General features: G+C 41.3%; 1 protein-coding gene across 5 annotated transcripts in view; it reads left to right on the top strand.

The window, feature by feature from the left end:
• The window catches only part of pum (pumilio), a 175,022-nt gene that overhangs the window by 10,781 nt on the left and 144,548 nt on the right, over positions 1 to 19,693 (top strand). The window contains exon 1 of one of the 5 annotated variants that reach the window (XM_087342700.1): positions 1,833 to 2,144. The exons of the other annotated variants lie outside the window; for them this stretch is intronic. Coding sequence (XP_087198826.1) covers positions 2,085 to 2,144 — 60 coding nt within the window. The 5' untranslated portion in view covers positions 1,833 to 2,084. Of the gene's footprint in view, positions 1 to 1,832; positions 2,145 to 19,693 lie in introns of those variants that run through there. 5 annotated transcript variants of the gene reach the window in all.

Raw genomic sequence — 19,693 nt, 5'->3', positions numbered from 1 at the left:
GTAACTGACTGGTATCGGAACATTCTGGTCAGGACGGCTTGTTGGTTTCGATATTTTCTCTCATTGCTCTTTATTTTTGTCTGTCAGCATATTATTACCTTATTTGAAATAATCTGCCTGGAGGTATCTGTTAATGGTTCAAAGAAGACTGCGCTCTTAGTTTTCCAAGGTGACCAAGTTTTCAGTGTAGTGAAGGTCATTGTCTTACCTAGGCAACACAGCTCAGCTTGTTAAATGTCAATTAGCATCATGTGATTTTGACTTTATTTTAAGTATTAAACTCTTTGAAAACCAGAATTTCCATTCATAATAGTATTTTAAATAATTTATAAATAAATTTATAAAAGCAATATGCATGGCTGACATTTTTCTGTTGTAAGAATTATGGGAATGTTTTTTTTGTTTTTATAGTTCATGTTCTTACATGTGAATTATTTTAATAATGTAAGAACGTTTTGTTAATCAAGAACTCTTAGAAATCAAATGAACAAATCAAGTATCATGCATGGTTTATATTTTAAGATGGTATTGCTGAAAGGAGAACATGTAAAAGAAACAGAATATGCCACAGAGGGGGCTACAGCACACTATCTGTCTTTTTCACACTTATAGATATACATACACATAAATGGGTACCATTCACACTGTTATCTCCTCACTGAGGATGAGATAAAGAATGAAAGAAAGAACTTCTTCATATTTTTTGTGAGATTTCATTTTCTCATGGCTGCAAATATGACAATGACCCTCTTATGGGATTTTGTGTTATGTAGTCTAGTAGAAGTTTACTGACATTTTAGAGGTGCTTACTGCCTCTGTCATCAGATGATTAATCAGGCCTTTCATCACCATGATCATCGGGGCTGTAAGCACCTTTGAAACATCGGTAAACTGCTTCCAGACTACATGATGCAACATTCCAAGTGACAGTCATCATTGTCTTCATACAAAATATATGTAGAGTAATGTATTTTTCTTAAGCTACCTCTTATTTCCTTGTATAATGCAAATGAATTTTTTATAGTCTGATATTTACCATCTTGCACTCAACTCTAACTACAAGTTACGCTTTGTTTAAGATTTTATCTGACTGAAAGCTTCATAAATTTGTTCCTTTGCAGCATGGTTTTCTTGCTATGTAAGCAGTGTTGTTAAACCCTTATGTCTGTCCCTTATACGGACATGGTTTTTGAATTTTAAAAATATATAGTTATTTGTAAAGTGTGCAAGTTCACAGTAGCCGAAGACATGCATGATTGTGAAGAAGATGGGAAATGCCATGTAGAAAGGATGCAAGAAAATTGATTACTGAAGTTGGAAATGTTGGTTAGATGCAAAAAGAGGTCGTCCCTGGGACAGAAAGAACAGAATGTATGGCAGTTTTGTGTTTTCAATGAAAGCTGTTACTGAAATTTAGTTCCTTGATGTAATTTTTGGGGTTTGGAATTTCCCTAGTCAAATGTACAACAGTGTTTGCTGGTTGACATTTGGCGGCATTTATTTGAGTCACGTTTTCGCGGCAGCCTCGAGCGATATCAGGCCAACCAACATCATAGCGCTAGTTGGAACACTTTAGCTATTACATAATGTATGCAAAACTAATATAACTTTACAGGCAGTGAATCGATGTAGTTAAATTGTTACGGTTATATAGACCGTTTACAATATTTCATTCGGCGTAAATTTTGCATGGTGCCTACGTTTGCTAGGAGTATTTCATTTTCTGGGACCGTAGTAGTGTAGAATCAAATGCGTTGGCCAACCTGGTGATTTGTCACCCCTCCACTTAGAGGTAATGAACTTGCCCAGTCCCGGCGTTGGTTCTTTGTCTCGGCAGTTGGAGCTTGTGTCGCGCGCGTGTGTGTTCGAAGGTGTGGGCGGTGAAACAATTTTGAATATAAAAATGGAGTGAAACTAAAGAGAAGAGCAATTAGTTCGGATGCTTTGTAAATAGTTTTTTCGTGTGTATGTGGTGGTGTTTTGTGTTTTTCCATAATTAATTGCTGTGAATTAGTGTATATATTATAAAGCATCCACTGAGGTCTTGTAATTCTCGCCCAAAAATTTTGCAACACGAGAGTTGGATGACACCGGCATCAGGGTTGTTGATTTATTGTGACATAAAAGATATGGGACCAGATATGGTAAGTTATGTAAACTTGGATTTTACTCATGCTCACAATGTTTATGATCTTCTGTTTCATGAAAATTGTAAAATCGATTGTATGTAGTGGCAAGCAACAAGTTGGTATCGCGGCATTATAAGATTCTTCGACCGCCATATTAGGAAGCTTTGAATTTTAAATTGAATTTTCTTGTATTGAACTGTGGTCGGGTAATTTTCAGTAATATATAATTTTTTACCCGCGACTATTTTATTTTACTGTGCTCTTGTACAGTTCCTCGGTTTATGGTTACATTATAAGTTAACTTCCATCCATTTTTGATTGTTTCTATGTTTTTTCCACTAGTGTTTGAATTTTATCGATTCTTGTTTCACAGTTCCTTCGGGCTTGGGATATTTGTGTACCTTTTATGTGTTAATTATTTTCACGTACGATTTTCTCTTTGTTCCTGCTTCTTGAGGTAGAGATTTTCAGGCCAGTTTCTCCTTTCGAGATGAATTACGGTGGTTTCAGTTCGGAATCTTTTGTTGTTGATCATATTGACTGTCTTATCTGAATATAGATATGGGCAGATTTTTTTTTTGTGGCCACGCGTTTTATTGGCAGTTTTGTGTTTGAACAGCCAAGTTACTGCCGTTCTGATGCCCTTGCAGCTTCTACGCTCGAAATTGAGACTGGTGTCCGATAAGTTCAAGCGTTTCTGAAGCTATCAACCCCTTCTGGCAAAGGAGTTCGGTATTGCTTCTGTCCGCTCTGTTGTTACAAGTGAAGTTATTTAATATTGTGTCGCCAGTTTATTTGCAGTTGTTTCTCCTTTTAATATAAATGAGATTTATGTTGCATTTGCATTTATATTGAGATACATCCTAGGGAAACGCAGTGCATTGCTTCATTCTTACTCTTTGGTGGAATGTTATTAGCAGATCTTACATTAAACCCATTTTTTTTCCCCACAAGATTTCATGACAACACTTCTCAATCTTATGATGGACGCTGTACGCACATTTAGTTAGTGCTGTGTTGCCGGTTTTCCCCCCTAGCTGCATGTTGTGTAGCGACGGTTGGACTAGGCAACGTGGTATTGATTCCCCACGTCCTGAAAGGAGGGGTTTATGGTGAGGGGAGGGCCTCCCCACTGAGTCACTTTCAACCTTACCACTGGGCTCTGCCCCCTCACTTCCCTGTAGCTTCATCCCCACACCTTCCTATTTTCTGCCTTGCATTTCATTCCCTTTTTAAATCTCCCCACGTTTAGTTTCGTTGTCTTCCTCTTTATGTTTGACATTTTTTTTGGGGGGGGGGGTTTGAAATGCGGTGTCTCAGCCTTATGACTGCATATATCGTTTGATAATTTTGTCATGGAAACGAGTGTTTGGGTGCTGCATGTATTTTCCCGAACACTGCCTAATGCTCCTCGTGTTGAATGTTCAAAAGGGTGGGTTACTGAAACAATGTGTGCCTTTAAAATGAATATTGTTTTGGTCGTCAGCGTAGTATGGTCCATTCGAATCTGTGAGCTGAGAGGATAGTGCAACGACGGATCGCAGAGACGACGTGAAATCGTTGTTACATACACAAACAAGATGACGCAAAGTTGAATCCATGAGCTGCAACTCTTCCGAGTTTAATTATTGAGTCGAGTCGGCGCAAAGACTCTTCTGCCTTTCTTGCAACTTTCCCCGAATGAGAGGTGGAAAGTGTTCCAGGAATTTTCCACTGTATGTTTCTCTGAACAGCTTTTTTTTTTTTTTTGGCGTTGGATATCAACTACAGATTCGAAGCGAGTTTGAATGATTCGAGGATAATTGTGAGAACTGGTCAGAAGATGGTGTCGCAACCCACAACGTCATCTTCACCGTCGTTTTTCTTGTGCACGTATCTTAAATATTTACCGTATTTCGTATGTTATTAAGCTGCCCTTCATTGTTTACATCCATTGTGGCTTTCGTTGAGTTATTAGAGCCCCTAGTCAACAGGATAATCTTTGCACATAAATCGCCCGCGGGTCAAATTCAAGGGAAAAGATTAGTAAGGAATGGGATCTACGCAATGAGGAAGTATTTATCTATATTCCTGGTAAGCTGGATTAATAATTAAAGCAGTTCACCATTAACTTCTTATAGTTTAGAACAGCATATGACAGAGAAGTGATGTGCCATCATGTTAACTGTATTAATGGACGAGTTTGTTGTCTTTGTACCACGTGTTCTCTTGAGTACATCGGTCGGAGATTTTTACGATGGCGTGGTTTCACTTGTTATGACGCCATCGACAATGACCCATGGTTTGCACCAAAGTGGAACGTCGAAGGACACCAGCTGCTGTGTTCAGCAGTAAGCCAGGCCAGAGCTTGTCTGCGTTCATTTCCTAATCACGATTTATTTGTGGTGTTTAATGACGCTGGCAGAATAATTATTATAGGACTGTTATTGAACTGTGTAATGGATTGGAAAGAATCTCCCGTGGCCAAATTTAATGAAGTACTGTGAACGGGAGGAACAGACGAAAATCGCGAAATATCTCAGGAATAGTATCCATTGTTCGGGTATAGATTCCAAATCGATACCTCATGCCTATGAAACACGAGAGTTTATCATTTGGCCGCGGTTTTTGGTCTGGATCTCGAAATGAACTTGAACCCATCGTTTTTTTGGGGGGGATATTAATAGTGCTGGATCCAAAAATATTTCATTAAAGCTATTCGGGAAATCTAGGAGCATTTCGGGTGATTGGATCAAAGGACTGCGCTTAGAAAGTGAAACTGCTGTATGAATTACACCTTTATATTTATTTTGGTCTTCCAAGGGTTGCCATGTGCCGTGTTAGTGACGTCTGGACTGGCGGTGGTGGTCGTCGTCACCTATTCCCCAGTGAAATAGGTATCTTCGCGGGGGTATTGAAGCCGGAGCTAGAAGCTGACCGCTCGCATCTTTACCTCGGCCTAGTGCACGGGAATAATTTTACCATTCTCGTCGGTTACATTAGAAAGGATTCACACCGAAACGATGAGCGATATGTGATATGTCGGCTGTACATTCACACATAAGAACTCGTATTGTTTGTCGTTGTCGGCGAACGCGAATGAATTGATTATTGATGTATATTCAGCAGCAACATTTTTGGCTGTTTGTCAGTCAGTTTCTCACCGCTGTCAACTTCCACAAAGCTAACAGTGGCCATTTTGAACACCTACGTCAGATTCGCTGATTCATCAAATCCTAGTGTTGACGTATGTAATGATTTTGTTTATTAAAATGCGATTATATCATTCATTGAATGTGTGTGTACACGTTTTAGAGGCACGCGTATAATTTGAATGCACTCGGGAATTCGTTGTTTGTCGGTAATCGTGTTACTGTCTGCTGTGATGCGTTGCCCTCAAGGTGGTTTGTTGGATGATGCAATATGCAGCTGCAAACGGGGGGGGGGGGGCCCTTCTTCGTGGTGGTACGGCGAAAAACTGAAAAGCTGCTTTCTATCCGTATCGCCTGTTACCGAATGGCGGTTTTAAAAACGATTTCGCTTGTTGTGTCGTCGTCGGCGATAAAGGCGGCATTGTTATTGAGGTCGATGTGCTTCGGAGGATTGTCGTGTCGTTTATGTTCCGTTGAAGACGGTGGAACTGTTCGGCCGTGTAGGTTCAGAGCATGAAGGATTTGGTCCTTGATTCTTGAAGTCGCGGTAACTAACCCTATAAAGACCGGTAACTATATGTACCGATAGCTTCAACATTATTATTTAGACGAGTTTTGGCTTTTTAATGGTTGACAACGTTTGTGTATTTTTATCGTACTTTACCGTCTTAAAGGAATAAAAGATTGGACTTGTGCGATCATGGTGGATGTGTGTATTCCCCTCCAACAGACTTCTGAAACCGTTTACCGATTTTTTCGCAGGTGGCAGCTCCATCGGCGAATAAATTCACGTCAGTGGCCGTTACTTTTGTATCTGGGGCTTAAATTTTTAGGAAATTTTTGGCAGGCTTGTTTATAACGCACGATTTGTTTGACTAGAAGTGTGTGTAGTAGGCTGTTGTAAGTTCTACCTGAAACGTGTTGATTTAAAGACTTGTTAGGAATTTGATGCATTTTGTTCCTGCAGAACGTTGATCTGCAGAGTTAAGGGTTTCCACACATTTGCTGACAGATGTAGGCGTAGAGTTCCATTAAAATGTCTATTGGAAACATAAACGTTATCTGTGTATTTATTAACGTGTTTTATGGCCTTGTTTGCCCCATTATTTATTCGTGGAAAAGCGGTTTACGTATGTATACGATCCTGTGTTCAATGGTAGATGTTGCAGTGTTGTTACGTTTGTGTGTCGTCATCGATTTTGATATTCATAGCATCTTCTGGATTAGATGTTATGCAACTTTCCCTTCGCACGGTATGTTTCTCGGTCCGGGGCGTTTTATATCGCGACGAGAAAGGCCCTTTTTGAGGCAGATGAATCCACTTCATATTTTCAGCTTATTTTAAAATTATCCAAATGAATATAACCCCCCCCCCCCTCACCCATCTACGTAAGTGATATTTCCATGAGATTTTCCAGTCAGAACCCTATGTTCATTAACTTTTGCTCACGTGCATGTGAACAATCACAATCCACGATCTGTACTCGTCGTTTCTATCAGAAATTGGTGAGCGTCCTACGTACCTGTCTGTGGTTCCCATTTGCCCTTGTTAGGTCCACTAGAAGGTATAGAGATGGTTGTTTTTGTTAAATCTTTATTAATGGTACAGATGGTGAATTTTTCCCCATTTGCAGACTCCGTGGGACAGAAAGTGGGGAAATATAGGAGAAAACGTATGTCTAGGTAAGGGTTTATCTAGTTTAAAAATTACTTCTGGAAGAAGATGTCGATGGATACAGTTAAAATGCCGGTGTCATTGTCGATGCAAGAACAAGCTATCAAATATAAAACTTCTTGACGATGGTGAAGAGTCAATTGAATAAAAAATTTCCTTGGATATTATCCATCGTCTAGTAAATATAAAACGTAAAACGACGTTTCGGAGATGGGACTCTATCTCCGTCTTCAGGTTCCTACACAGCTGGGCCCACTAGATAGAGCTAATCCCTATCTCCGGAGATAGAGTCCCATCTGCGAAACGTCGTTTTACGTTTTATATTTACTAGACGATGGATAATATCCAAGAAAATTCCTGTTCAATCAAGAACAAGATACCGAACTTTTCACCGGTGTTATTGTATGTGAACATTATTTCTACCTGTGCGTTTATGAATTTCGCTGGTATCTTATTGTAAACAGAAGTTTCATTGGCGTACAGTTGCATTTATTAGGCTGTGAAGAACACTGTGGAGTGTTTGGTTTATTACGCTGTGCAGTCATCGTGCTCCTGTAGTTTTAGCTGTCCATCGTGGAAATGGGGTGTCTTGGTTGACGTTCAGTGCTAATATTCACACATTATTTGTTTGAAAGATGTGAAGGAGAAGATACAGGAAATGGGCAAGGTTGTCAGTGTTTTGATCTTTTCAAAACTGCTCCTTATTTTCCCCTCACACCAACCGATACCAGGAACTGAAGGCACTGTCATTTTATTCTGCTGCAATTTTCTGCTCTTGTCTGTTCCTAGAATTCTCTTTGGTTGTAGATATTTCTCCGGAGTAACGGATTTCTTCGTTGCTGGTTAAATTAATATCCCATCAGAACTGGTACTCGGTTGGGCACGTGTGACATTAGTGACTTCATGACTTTTCTCTGGCACAATATTTAGTCGTATAGTCTCATTGAAGTTGGCCGACGTTTCGGAAGTTCGTACTGCTTCTCAATAGGGGGATGATGGCAATACGCATTTCTGAAACGTCGGTCACCTTACACGTGAATACACGGCACAATCAGTGAAGCGTCCAGAAGAGACTGGTGGCTCAGGAACGTTGTCAGAGTGAGGTTTTAGGTTCTCACGGCGGCATGTATGAAGATGTCTGTCTTCTGGGATGCGGCCTGTAGTCTTTGAAGATGACCGACGTTTCAGAGGCCATCGTCCCGATGATGGGGAAGTGGGAATCTGTAAAACGTCTTTAAACTTATGCGTAATATCGCAGGAGGCTCGCTGGCGTGTGGCGTAAATGAGCTACATCTCAGTTCAGATGCAGATTATTGAATAACTCGTAAAGGATTAGTAGGTATCTTTATTTCCTTGAACTTTATCTTATTAATGCTTTGGACCTGGAACCGAGTTAAAGCTACGTTTTGGTTTTGTAGAAGGAGCTTCGTTTACATACGCATTGTCATTTGTGTGTATTGGATGCAAATGAGTGTTACATTATTCTTTTCACTTCTTAGCACGTGGTACTGTCGTGTGAAATTTTCCACGGTTCAATTCGAAGTTGAAAAATGGCGACGGTATTAGACTGCCGTGAGTCATGTAATTCCAGTTCGTGTATAATGTTCGTATTGTGGATCGAGTAACACGTGACAGCTTTCGATATGAGTTGTGTGACTCAAAAAACGTTGTTTTTTCTTTTTGGTGTTTTGTGCATGAGAATTTTTCTTGGAAGAGCGTTTGCAAATTAATTTTTGTTTTCTGGCGATCAGAATGGTTCATATTGACTCGTACGCCGTGGATATTTTTCCTACAAATTTCTCACAGCTGACTGGCACTTCGTCACATTCCGTTCTTATGCTACAGTGTCATATGAAACAGTTGCTTTCGTGGTACCTACGGTGCTTTTATCTTATTCTTGGGGTGTTTCCATTTCCTCATCCGCTACCGAAAGAGAATAGGTTTTGAGTCTGGCGGAAAGTTCATCGAGACTTGTACCGCTATCCCTCGTAACCCTTGAAACTGTCCCTTGGACCGTATCAGTGGACCACGCGTTATCGTGTGTGTGTCAATGTGCAGGCCTGTTTAGAACTTCACCTATGGCGAAATGTTTTTCTTCAATGAACAGTAGCTTCCTCCATCTTTGTCTAGCAGTTTGTGTAGCAAATCGTTATCTTGTCTAGGAGTCATGTTGATGAATATTGGTCTCTGAACCGTGTTGCCAGACTACTGACTGGCACACTTTCTATTATTCATTAAAGGATTTGAGAATGGAACTATGAATCTCCTGTTTCTGTTACACGGCAAATTAAACGTCTCGTTTTTGATTATTCAGATATAAGTAAAGAGACAACTGAGGAGAATAGAAAACTACAATTTGTCATAACTAATTAAAAATCCCCGGTCCTGCTTAAGGGATATTTGTTTGGCTGACTGAAAACGCACTTAAAAGTGCGTAACATGGTTTTTGGGTCCTTGTATGTGTCGTTGTAGGAAAACTAATATAAACCCAAGAAAAAAAGACTTATGACGTGAGCATGATTGAGGTTATTGCAGAGTGGGCGGACTGTTTAAACTCGCAATTTTAATCCCTTTGTTATTTTTGAACGTGGATTTGTACTGGTAATAGAAAGAATGTAAATTATTAAGTTTTTTTTTCTCCTAAAATACCAACGTGGCTGCCATGCTAGAACTTTATTTAAATTTCACTTTGTAAGCTGTTATTAATGGGTCGATGGTGTTAAGAATGTGACATTCTGTATGTAGTTAGATCTTAGGCGTCCCTACAAATTACCAATGAAATAAGTGTGCGAAACAAATGTAACTTAGAATCTGTAGGGTTCGGTTGCAGGCAGTGGATGGGATTCGATCCTGTGACCATCTGCGCACATGGCGAGAACGCCAAGTTTGTAGCTGAGTCATGTTGTGGGAGTCGGTGGTACACGGGCCTCCGCCAATAGGTCGCATCGGGGGCTAACCTCGCGTTGCTGGAGACGCGGTGGGTGTCGCTGAGTAGCGTGCCCTGTTCAAGTGCCTTTGAACTCTTCCTTATGCAGCCCTGTATAGCTAATATTCTTTTCAAGCGCTTCGTATGGAAATACACAACGCTTCCGCGGTGTGTATGCTGTGCGTTAACCAGTTGCTGGTTTGGTATTGTACAGCCTCTGTAAAATTGTAATAGACTAGCCACGTTCAGAACTGAGCAAGGGATAGGACGAAGGAAGGAAAGGAGGGCGCCATTTTAGGCACTTGCTGTTGTGCAAAATAAAGACTGATGTTTTCAGTTGAGGTTGTACAACGGTTTTCCGGGACTACGCAGAGATTCAAAGGTATCGAACGTTTCACCCTCTGTGTAGCTAAGGGCATTGCAATTGTGTGTGTGAGTTGTGTACTCAGGTGTGCACTGACTTTTTGATAAGATATGTTTACAACGTCAAAACTGTGTGACTTTTCTTCTTAAAACAGCTGCTAGCGAAATGTGCGAACTCTAAAACCTCGTGTACTGCAATCTGCAGTACACCTTTAAATTCTCTTTGCCTTTTTTAAAAGCAGTTTCATATAATCGTTGCAATTTGGATGTTTCGCGTTTGTCCGTCACAAAGGCTTAGAGACGCGAAGCAGATTGGAGGTTCTTGAAACTTGTAATCTCGGGACTGTTCATAAATGCTACTGATTTTTAAAACTCCTCTTAAGTAACCACTCTATAGGCTAAATTATAATGGTATTTTCACAATTTATGCGAATGATATTCAGAAAGTGGGGGCAATATTGATAATATTTTCGTTTTATGATTGGCAACTACCGGTCCTCGTCATGTCGTGGCTGAAGATCAGAGGATATTCGGCGAGTGTGGTTCATTTGTGGTTTGACGGTGACTGATGCACTAGAGGTTTGCACCAAGTACGTACAAGCAGCATGAAGGGGTGCATATTTTGGTGTCTTTAGGTATGAAAGGGGCGAAGATCCACCGACTGGCGACTGGCTGCCAGGTATGGACATAACTGTTTGCCACATTGAAATGTGTTTCAAAGCAGCTAACTCAGTTGATGATGCAGAAGGTAATGGGTGTCCCTTCGCAAACGAACAAAACCTGGAGCGTGGCCAAGCATTGATTCCAGGAAATTGTTGAGTGGCTTTCGGAAATTGATGCAAGGCTGGACATTGTGTTTCTTGTTCTTGGTGGTGCAAAGCTTTAGTGTTTTTACGCCACACAATCGGCACAAACGGACACTTGAACCACACTTGCAGCGTGTCTGTCTGACCTTGAGAGCTACTGTATTACCAGGCGTCACCAGTGTTCCCAATCACACACCGAAAATATTCCGCTAATACCCCTGTCGTATATTTTCCATGAAATACAAATGATGATATTGATTATTTGGGATCTTTCGAATTATATGTATGCTTTTCCGGGGGGTTGTGTTTATGAGGTATTGTAAGAGTCCAGGTCGGATGACCTATTCTGTTGGTGTCTTCTGGTCCTCGCAATGGAATACTGATTGGGACACTCTGGCCATGACCGTTTGCTCCGCAATAGTCATAGTAGACGTTCGGAACCTTGTGTTCAAGGTCTTTAATACACATTGCCGCTGAAGGTCTTTGATTCCTTAGTGTTTTGTTATACTGTGCGAGACGTGATTGCTTATTGGTCCGTCTGCTGGCAGTACTTTGGAACACAGAACAGAATATCCAAAATAGAAACTAAGCGAAGTGCTTTGAGATGTCTTGAGCGTAACCTACACACCGTTTCATGCTTACGATCGTATTTTATCTTACTTCGTACTCCGTGTAAGTAAATAGAGAGAATTGATAGATATTAATAAGTAAAGTAAAGTAAAGTTTGTCCCACTATACGCCATGTAGGCGCTTGGGGGGAGTGGAGGTATAGCTCCTCTCTTCCTTGGATATTAATACGTCAACATACTTTACAGTAACAGAATGTAAAGTCTTAAAACTTAGGGAACATGCACTTTCTGTTCGGAAGCTTTTCAGACCACTGAACTGTTGTTACGTTTTCCCACAAACATGGACTGGCCGGATATTTTTATTTGGTGTTCTGTCTGACGACAGGTCCATTGGTCTGCCCAAAAAGAGCTCTCCAGTTTTCCCTATTCTCAGCTTCTCGTTTTAATTCCTGGAACTTCAACTTCATCTTCTTACTGGCTGGATGTTGAAATATATTTCATTGGGATGGTCGGTAAACTGACTTTGCTGCTAAGTGGACAGTCGGATTTCGATCCTGTGTACGGACAGTAAAACTTCAGAAATTTTTCATTTGAAACTAAAACGTACAAGTTGTCGAATTATGGGCTGTCGTGTGGATGTTTCAACAGGTGTATTTAGTTGGATTGTTCGCTTTAGGCGAGACTGGTCCTGCTGCTAAAGCTAGGAAGAAACCCGGCGTGTCAGTGACGTACGTAGATCTGCCTCACAAACGTGTGCGAGAAGTTGCCTATACGGCGCGGCGCTCTGATGCTTATTGTGTGCCGTGGATGAATCACTTCATATACTTTGTGTGAGAATCGCATTTTACGTTCGACAGCTGCCTGTACCGTGGGAATACATTGTATTTGAAAGGTCAGGTCGTCTTGTTTTCATATTAGTGCGACTTGTACACCGGTTTTCGAGATTACACATGCGTCTTTTTTTTCTCTCTCCTAATAGGTACTTGTTTTATCGATGCAAAATAAGTCGGGACATCTTTAGATACGTTAAGTAACGTATATCGTTCCATCAAATGCTGTACAATTGTGCGGTGTTCTACAGTGTATCTGCCTCGCATATGTACACTCTTTCGTCCGTAGTTTGCTATGGATTGACAGTCGGTTTAGAGTTGTGTCTGTCCAGGTTCGTAGTTCGATTCCCGAACTGGCTGAACCTTGAGATGAAAGTTAAACTAAGCTTTTGAATATTAATCTGATGTATATAAACTAAGTTCAAATGTTTTGTCTTCCCGTCTTATTTCTAAGAACCTGAAGATTGTATGGGTACGAAACATTGTCTCTCACTCTGAGGGAGTAGCATTTTCATTGAATTAGTCGTCCACGTCACTAATTTCAGGTCCGTCTATTATGTTCGTTGTTCGTTTCGGCATTTTATGGTCACATCCGCACACGAGGTAGGCAGGCCTACGTGTGGTTATGTGGGAAATGTAGTAGGCCAGATTCTCAGATGTCTCTGTTGCTGATTTGTTGGCTAAGCGTTTTCATTATCTTATCACGTGGAATTGAGTTCTGAAGCTTGCAACCAGTTGATCCAGGGTGTCTTCTTGAAAGAGTTTCTATAGTGTGAAGTTATTGTTCTTCAGACGGTTTATTTGTTAAGGCATGTAGTGCGTTGTTCTAAGGTTTGTGTTCGTTTGTTGCTAATGCTGCGTGATTCCTCTGTAATATTGAGCCACTGTTGTGTATTTATTCAGCTGTAAATAAAGTGATATTCTGTTTCCAGTAATTTTATTCACATGTTCCGAACCAAAAATGCTTAGATATGCAGCTTCACGTCCACTGTCAAGAAACGTAGGATTAAACTGTGAAATTGTTCAGGTATTTCGATAAACGAACAGTTTCGTACGACTTCTGGTTGAGAAGGTTTTGCAGAGTTGTTCAGAACGGTCAAAACCTTACAACAAAGTTTCCTTTCTTTCTTCTCCCTTCTTGTACTTTTTTTGAAGGACGGGTCCAGGTACTCGGGTACCTTTTGTCATTAGCCAGTGATCGACCAAGCTCGAATCCTGTTCGAAACATTTCTCTTCTCCAATATTGGAGGTCTACTGCGGCATCACAATTTTTGTCAGAAAAAGTTTCCAGTGTGTACCTGCGCACAAAGTCTCGTCCTGCCTTGTTCCACGCTTTTCCCTGCACCATCTTGCGAAGAGTATTTTTTAGTTTATATTTTCCGTGCCTCTCGAAGGCCAGATTGACCTAATGGGTGTTGGTAATGTAAGAGGTGACGTGTACGACATGAAAAGAGAAAGGAATAACTGGATACGTATTGAATTTTGCAAGTTCTGCTTGTATCAGAATCGAATTGGTAGTTGCTTTAATTTTTGGGATATTTGTTGACGTTCCTTTCTAAATGTGAACATCTTTGGAAAAAAGTTCTTCTTATTCATCCTTGTTGGATCATAATCTTGTATTTTAGGTGTCAGTGAAGGTTAGGAATTGGTTTAGACCTTTTCCCTCGCTTTTGTTGTGTTCATGTATATGCCCACATTGCAAGGGCAGTTAGTTGTCTTTCCTATTATCCCACGACAGTTCCATAACCCGGCAGATAACATTCACACTCACGTGATCGTATATCCGTTACTGGCGTGTCACGTTCCATGATATGGAAAGTGGACTTGTGGCATTTCTCAGGCACGAATGCCACATTTGGGCGTAAACTCGAAACCGGAAGCAATTTTTTTTCAAGTTTCGTGAGTTTTCATGTAGAATTATTGTTTTGCTTTGTTTAGTTACGCATTAACGCTCGTCATCCAGTTTTCTTGTTTTGTTCGTAATAGTGTCATAGGGATCTGTGTGTGTTGTCTGTCCGCTTACGTCATTTCCGCTGCTCGGATTTCGCATAGGCAGACAAGATAGTATTTTCAAGCCGTTGTTGAACTAGCACTGTAATAAGAATGCTTATTTATGGTGTGTTTACGGGGCTGTCCCGAGATTTCTTAGCAACAAACGATAGTATTGATTAATGATTTAATTTGAAAGGCTGTGGAAGACCTTGGCCTAATGGAAGGTACCATATCGGCATTTGCTCCTTGAACTGAAGAAATCCACGACACGTGAGATAACTTATCTCCAGGCCGAGATTTGAACAGGGAACCTCCCTAATATGAAGTACTGCTGGGCCACTCAGCTGTGACTTTCGGTTTACGTTTGTAAACAAGATAGGAATTATTTGGAGTACACTGACTATTAAAAGATGTCGTTCACGCGACATCACGTACGTCTTTGTTGCGATGACGTGATCCGAGGTCACAGCGCGACCCCATTTGAAACATCAGTTGGTAAATGGTGTTAAAAATAACAACTGTTTATTCTGAGGGTCTTACGGCAATCGTACATGCAGTTTGTGGACAAGGTACAGCGTAATTGAATGTTGAAGCGTGTGGTCCGTAACTGACAGGCTGTTTTTTTTTAATAACTTTTGGTGCGAGTAGGCTTGAGTTGTGTTTATTGCGTCATGTTATTCAATTAAAGTGCGCCACAGACCGTGATGTTTGCACACAGAAGTTTTTGCAACGCTCCACACAGTTCGATTGCTGATAGTGTCAATGCCACTTTCTGGTTGGGTCGTCGTTTGATTTGTGGGTGGGTAGACCTGGACTTGTGTTCTTGTCTGTGAAACAAGACGTTTTTTCATACGCGTCTGAAGGAAGCCTCGGTGGTTTTACCGAATCACGGTCGGCCGAGGTCATTGATGAAGTGTAGTTACAAATCTTGGATAATGCCGGGTACATTTACCCTGGTATTTAGCTCCATGCTTTCCACAGACCATCACTGCTGATGGCGTTAAGCACCTCGGAGACCCCACTGTTCGGCGCTACATCTCGGAACAGACTGTCAGTTGTTTTGTCCGAATTAACACAATTAAGCGATTCTGTCTTCACTCAATGACGTGACTCACTGCGCACTGGAGAACCGGCAGGGGAATTCAGAATTTTGTATTTCCAGCTCATTTACAAGAACGGATCCGAGTTTGATCTGTAAGTATATAGAATAGGGCAGGAGACTCTTTCGTGTGGTATTAAGTCTTTGGAGCTTGAAGGTCCAAGCAGTTCGCCCATCGACATCGAAAAGTATAAAACCAGAACGCCATTATGATCTCGTGTCTACCCAGTTTGTATGAATTCTTCTCGTAGTACTTTTCGAAAATCAGGAATCCTGTCGAATTCAGTTTTCACGCGATAATCGTGAAAGACCAGGTCGGTATTTTGAGTTTTCCTTACGCTCGAGTTCAAACATCGTCCACCGGATAATGAAAACTGCAACTTTGATCTCTGGTTGTTTTGTGGAGGAGTGCTCATACTTTGGCGTCGTCACCTGTTGATCACGACACGAAAACTGCTTTAGCCTTCGAGCTGCGTGGTCCGTCACGCTGGCCATGAGACCGCATGCAGTTCTGACGTCTACATGGAAGGTTCCAGAGCCGATTATACCGACGGCGTTTTCAAGGCCTGGTTCAATTTATACGCACCTCCGCTTTGTCCGTTCTGCGTCACCGTGAACTTCCATGTCGTGCTGATGTTCCTTAACAAGGGCACCAGGTCGACCACTTCGGTCCCGGTTTTGCAGTCCTCTGACTTCCTGGCTAAAATATTAGGTGTCGACTCTCCACCGTTTCTTTTTAATTCATTGTTTTGCTTTCTTCACCGTTCACGTCTTTCTGAAGCAAGCGCCTTTATGTTCTCCGCAATATTTTTAACCTACTGTCCTGGCGGCTGGGGTTTGAAACCCAATTAGGTGTTTTTTTTAATCGACATGTCTGATCATATTCTATTCGGAATAATGTAGCGGGGGCACATTTTGGATGACTAGGGTTGAGATAGGAAGGAATTGGTTGCGTAGATACGGAAATGGCCCACGATCGGTGTTTTCGGAGCCTTTCAGACAGATTAACGACTTTGGATTTAAAAGTGTTGTTACATTTTAGTTACGTATGGATCGACTTTTTTTTTTTGGTTGACTTAATATGGCTTTTTTTGGCCCACACTATAACAAAAGATGGACAAATTTTGATATTGGAGGCGATCCTGTGTAGTGTACGAATCTCATTTTTCCAGCCTTGCTTATTTTTACACGGACAGCAAAGTAAAAATATACTTACCGTCTCTGTTGTGTTGAGTGAAAAATCAAAGATGAACTGAAACGTGATAGGTGTTTATTGGTTTTTAGAAGAAAAAAAATATATATACGAACACCTCACCTGTTTGATTAATGTAAACCAGCAGTTCTGTTCCTCGTAACATGGACAAACAAAAGTATTGCCACTTCGTGCTGTCTGGGATAGAGGTTTGGTAAACAACCATTGGTTCTGAATAATGGGACCTGCAATGGACCGAGAGGTTCCTTTACGAATTTTATCTGTCTGCCGATATCCACTTTAACTCCCGTGTAGGAAGCCCGTGGTTGATTTATTGACCATACACAACTTTAACGAAACGTTCTTCAAATGTATCAGCATGATAACTAAACCAGAATGAGCTACGAAGTTGTATATATATACGATTTGTACAAGAACAAGTGACGTCACAAATATTCGGACATTGTGAGATTCAGGTTCTCACGGCCGACGAGTATGAAGTCGATATCCTCCTGGGATAGAAGCTTACCGACGTTTCAGAGCTGCTTGTTGCAGCCATTATTGGGTTACATCTGGAATACTGGTCAGCTTCTTCGAGTCTGCACTGCGCGATGTCACCCTCAGATTGTAAAGGCAGAAACAGTGGGTGAATGAATATTCTTCTCCTTCGCGTCGACTCTGTGGGCTAACGACTACGAGTTTTTTGGGAGCGGCCGACTTGCCCACATGGCGGGAGCCGTGCAGTTCTATGTGGGAAGAAAATGACTTGTCGTAGTTCTTTTGTAGTGTTTTGTCTCGCATCGCACTCCCCGCCGAATTATGACTGTTATTTGTTCTTTATATAGTAAACGTATGTTCCCGTCGAAGTGTATATCCGAAGCCTCCCGGAGTACGTTCTAATGACTTGCAGAACTTCAAACTCATTCCGTGTCTCTCTATTACCATTGGCACACAATGGTCGTGGGTTTAACGACACACACCAGTACGGCCGGTATCGCATATGTAAAGGGTGTACAAACAGCTGGTTGTCTAGTCACTCTTTGGTGTGTAAGCTGCAAACGGGCCGCAAACTCGTGGTCTGAAGAGAGTTTTGAGTTGTTTCCACACGGCACCCGCGTGTATCAGACCCCCCCCCCCTCCCCGCATGGATTGACTTTCCCCCATCTTATGAAAGAATAATGCGGAAACTTTCCGGACAGTGAATTCAGTAACTTTGTATTATTGATCAGAAAGAGAGTGAATTCTAACTGATTGTCCAGTACTGGGCTTCTTGTTTTACGAATTTGACTTCCCTCTTTGGGTAGCGAAGGATCGAAATTGTTTCGACCATCCAGACGTACTCTTCGGTTTGAAAATGAGATGTGATGTTGGTGAATATGACCGTAGTTCTGGAGCGGAGTACAAGGTCGGTCAACCGAAGTCCTTAAAACAAGAAGCTAGAATGTTTGTGGTTCACAGCGTTTTTAATAGGTTATCGTACTTTTGTCCTAGTTCGTGGTTCATTTTAGTGATTTATCGGGTGACGTGTTAGTTTTTTTGCCGAAAGAAGTTTTAGATTTGTGCTATGGTACCTTTCCGTAGACGTTAATTCGAAGATTTGAGTGTGGAAAGTGTTATTTAGATTCTGTAGTGGAAAGTTCTTACGAAAATGAAGTGTGACGAAAGTTAAAAATAGTAATCCGTATTTTAATTCACATGGCGGTCGTTAAAATGTATCCCCAGTTTCTCCGTGGCATCCCAACAATTTCACACACAGAAGAAGGCAATGGCAAACCACTTCTGGATCATCTGCCAAGAACGTATATGAACAGGTCCCAGTCCGAGAAAAGGATGGAAGGATCCTGTTCATATGGACCTGTCGTCAGACAGAACACTAAATAAATAAAATACCGCCAACTACCATCATTGAACTCTGTCGCGAGGTGAGACTTGGTAATATTTGGACGACCCTGGACAAAGGGGAACGACTCCCACATGGATAAAACTGTTGGCCATCACTTATGGAAGTACGATACCACCTAACGTCACGCTTTTCTTTTTTTTTTCCTTGAATGACGAAGGGTATTTGAACAGCGATTGCTAATATGTCAATGCATATATAGAGTGTTTTGTGTCAGACGCGTTTGTAGGATTGTTTCTTCGTGATAAAGTTTCTGTGCATTTTTGGCTCTTTTTGTGAATTAAAGTTGGCAACTACTGCGCCTTTGTTCTGTCCCGTCTGCTTGCATAGTTACACGAGGATTGCTGAACGGATGTTTATGAAATTAGCTATAGGGCATTTTTGCAGATAGGTTTCGATACGTTCAGATTTGGCAAAGATCGGGCGACAAAGACGCACGTTTGATGTGCATATAAGTATGCGTTTCTGTGCAACCTCTCGAATGTAACTCGTCATATACACAGTGTATTGGAGCGAACCAGAGTTGTAGACAAAAATAAAACATACAGTTTGTGCTTCACAAGCCTTCGGAACAAAAAACGACAAGTCGAAGTTTGTCGCGTCTCGTCCCGGAAAGCTGAAGTTACACGTTGGACTCCAGCCGCGATACCTAAGGACAAGAATTAGATTAAGGCTTTGACCGGGATGTTCTTTTGTTAAATCTTATGTGGTACCGCCTGATTCGACTTCTAATGGTTAAGTGAAGTGTTTTCTTCGAGGTACGGTCTGGATTCGTAAATATTATGAAGACGAGCTTCGGCTTCAAAGGGTTAACCAGCTGATTATCGTAATGGTGAGGTGAAGTGTTTTCTTCGCGGTACGGTCTGGTCTGGATTCGTAAATATTATGAAGACGATCTTCGGCTTCAAAGGGTTAATGCGCTTTCATGTTATCACAACGGCGAGTATGAAAAAGTCTTCTGCCATGTGCTGTTTCGTCCCGTAGAAAATTGACCGACGTTTCAGAGGTGCATCCATCATGGCCGTCTACCTGGACTCGATATCCGGGCTGCGTGGTTTGTTCATAGTTCTTCTCCAAAGAG

This window comes from Zootermopsis nevadensis, unplaced genomic scaffold (genome assembly GCF_977971745.1).
Source record: "Zootermopsis nevadensis isolate Lab colony 2312 unplaced genomic scaffold, Znev_1.0 Znev_ptg000004l, whole genome shotgun sequence".
Taxonomy (NCBI): domain Eukaryota; kingdom Metazoa; phylum Arthropoda; class Insecta; order Blattodea; family Termopsidae; genus Zootermopsis; species Zootermopsis nevadensis.
The sequence above is the reverse complement of the archived record's forward strand: the minus strand, read 5'-3'. Positions and strand labels throughout refer to the sequence as shown.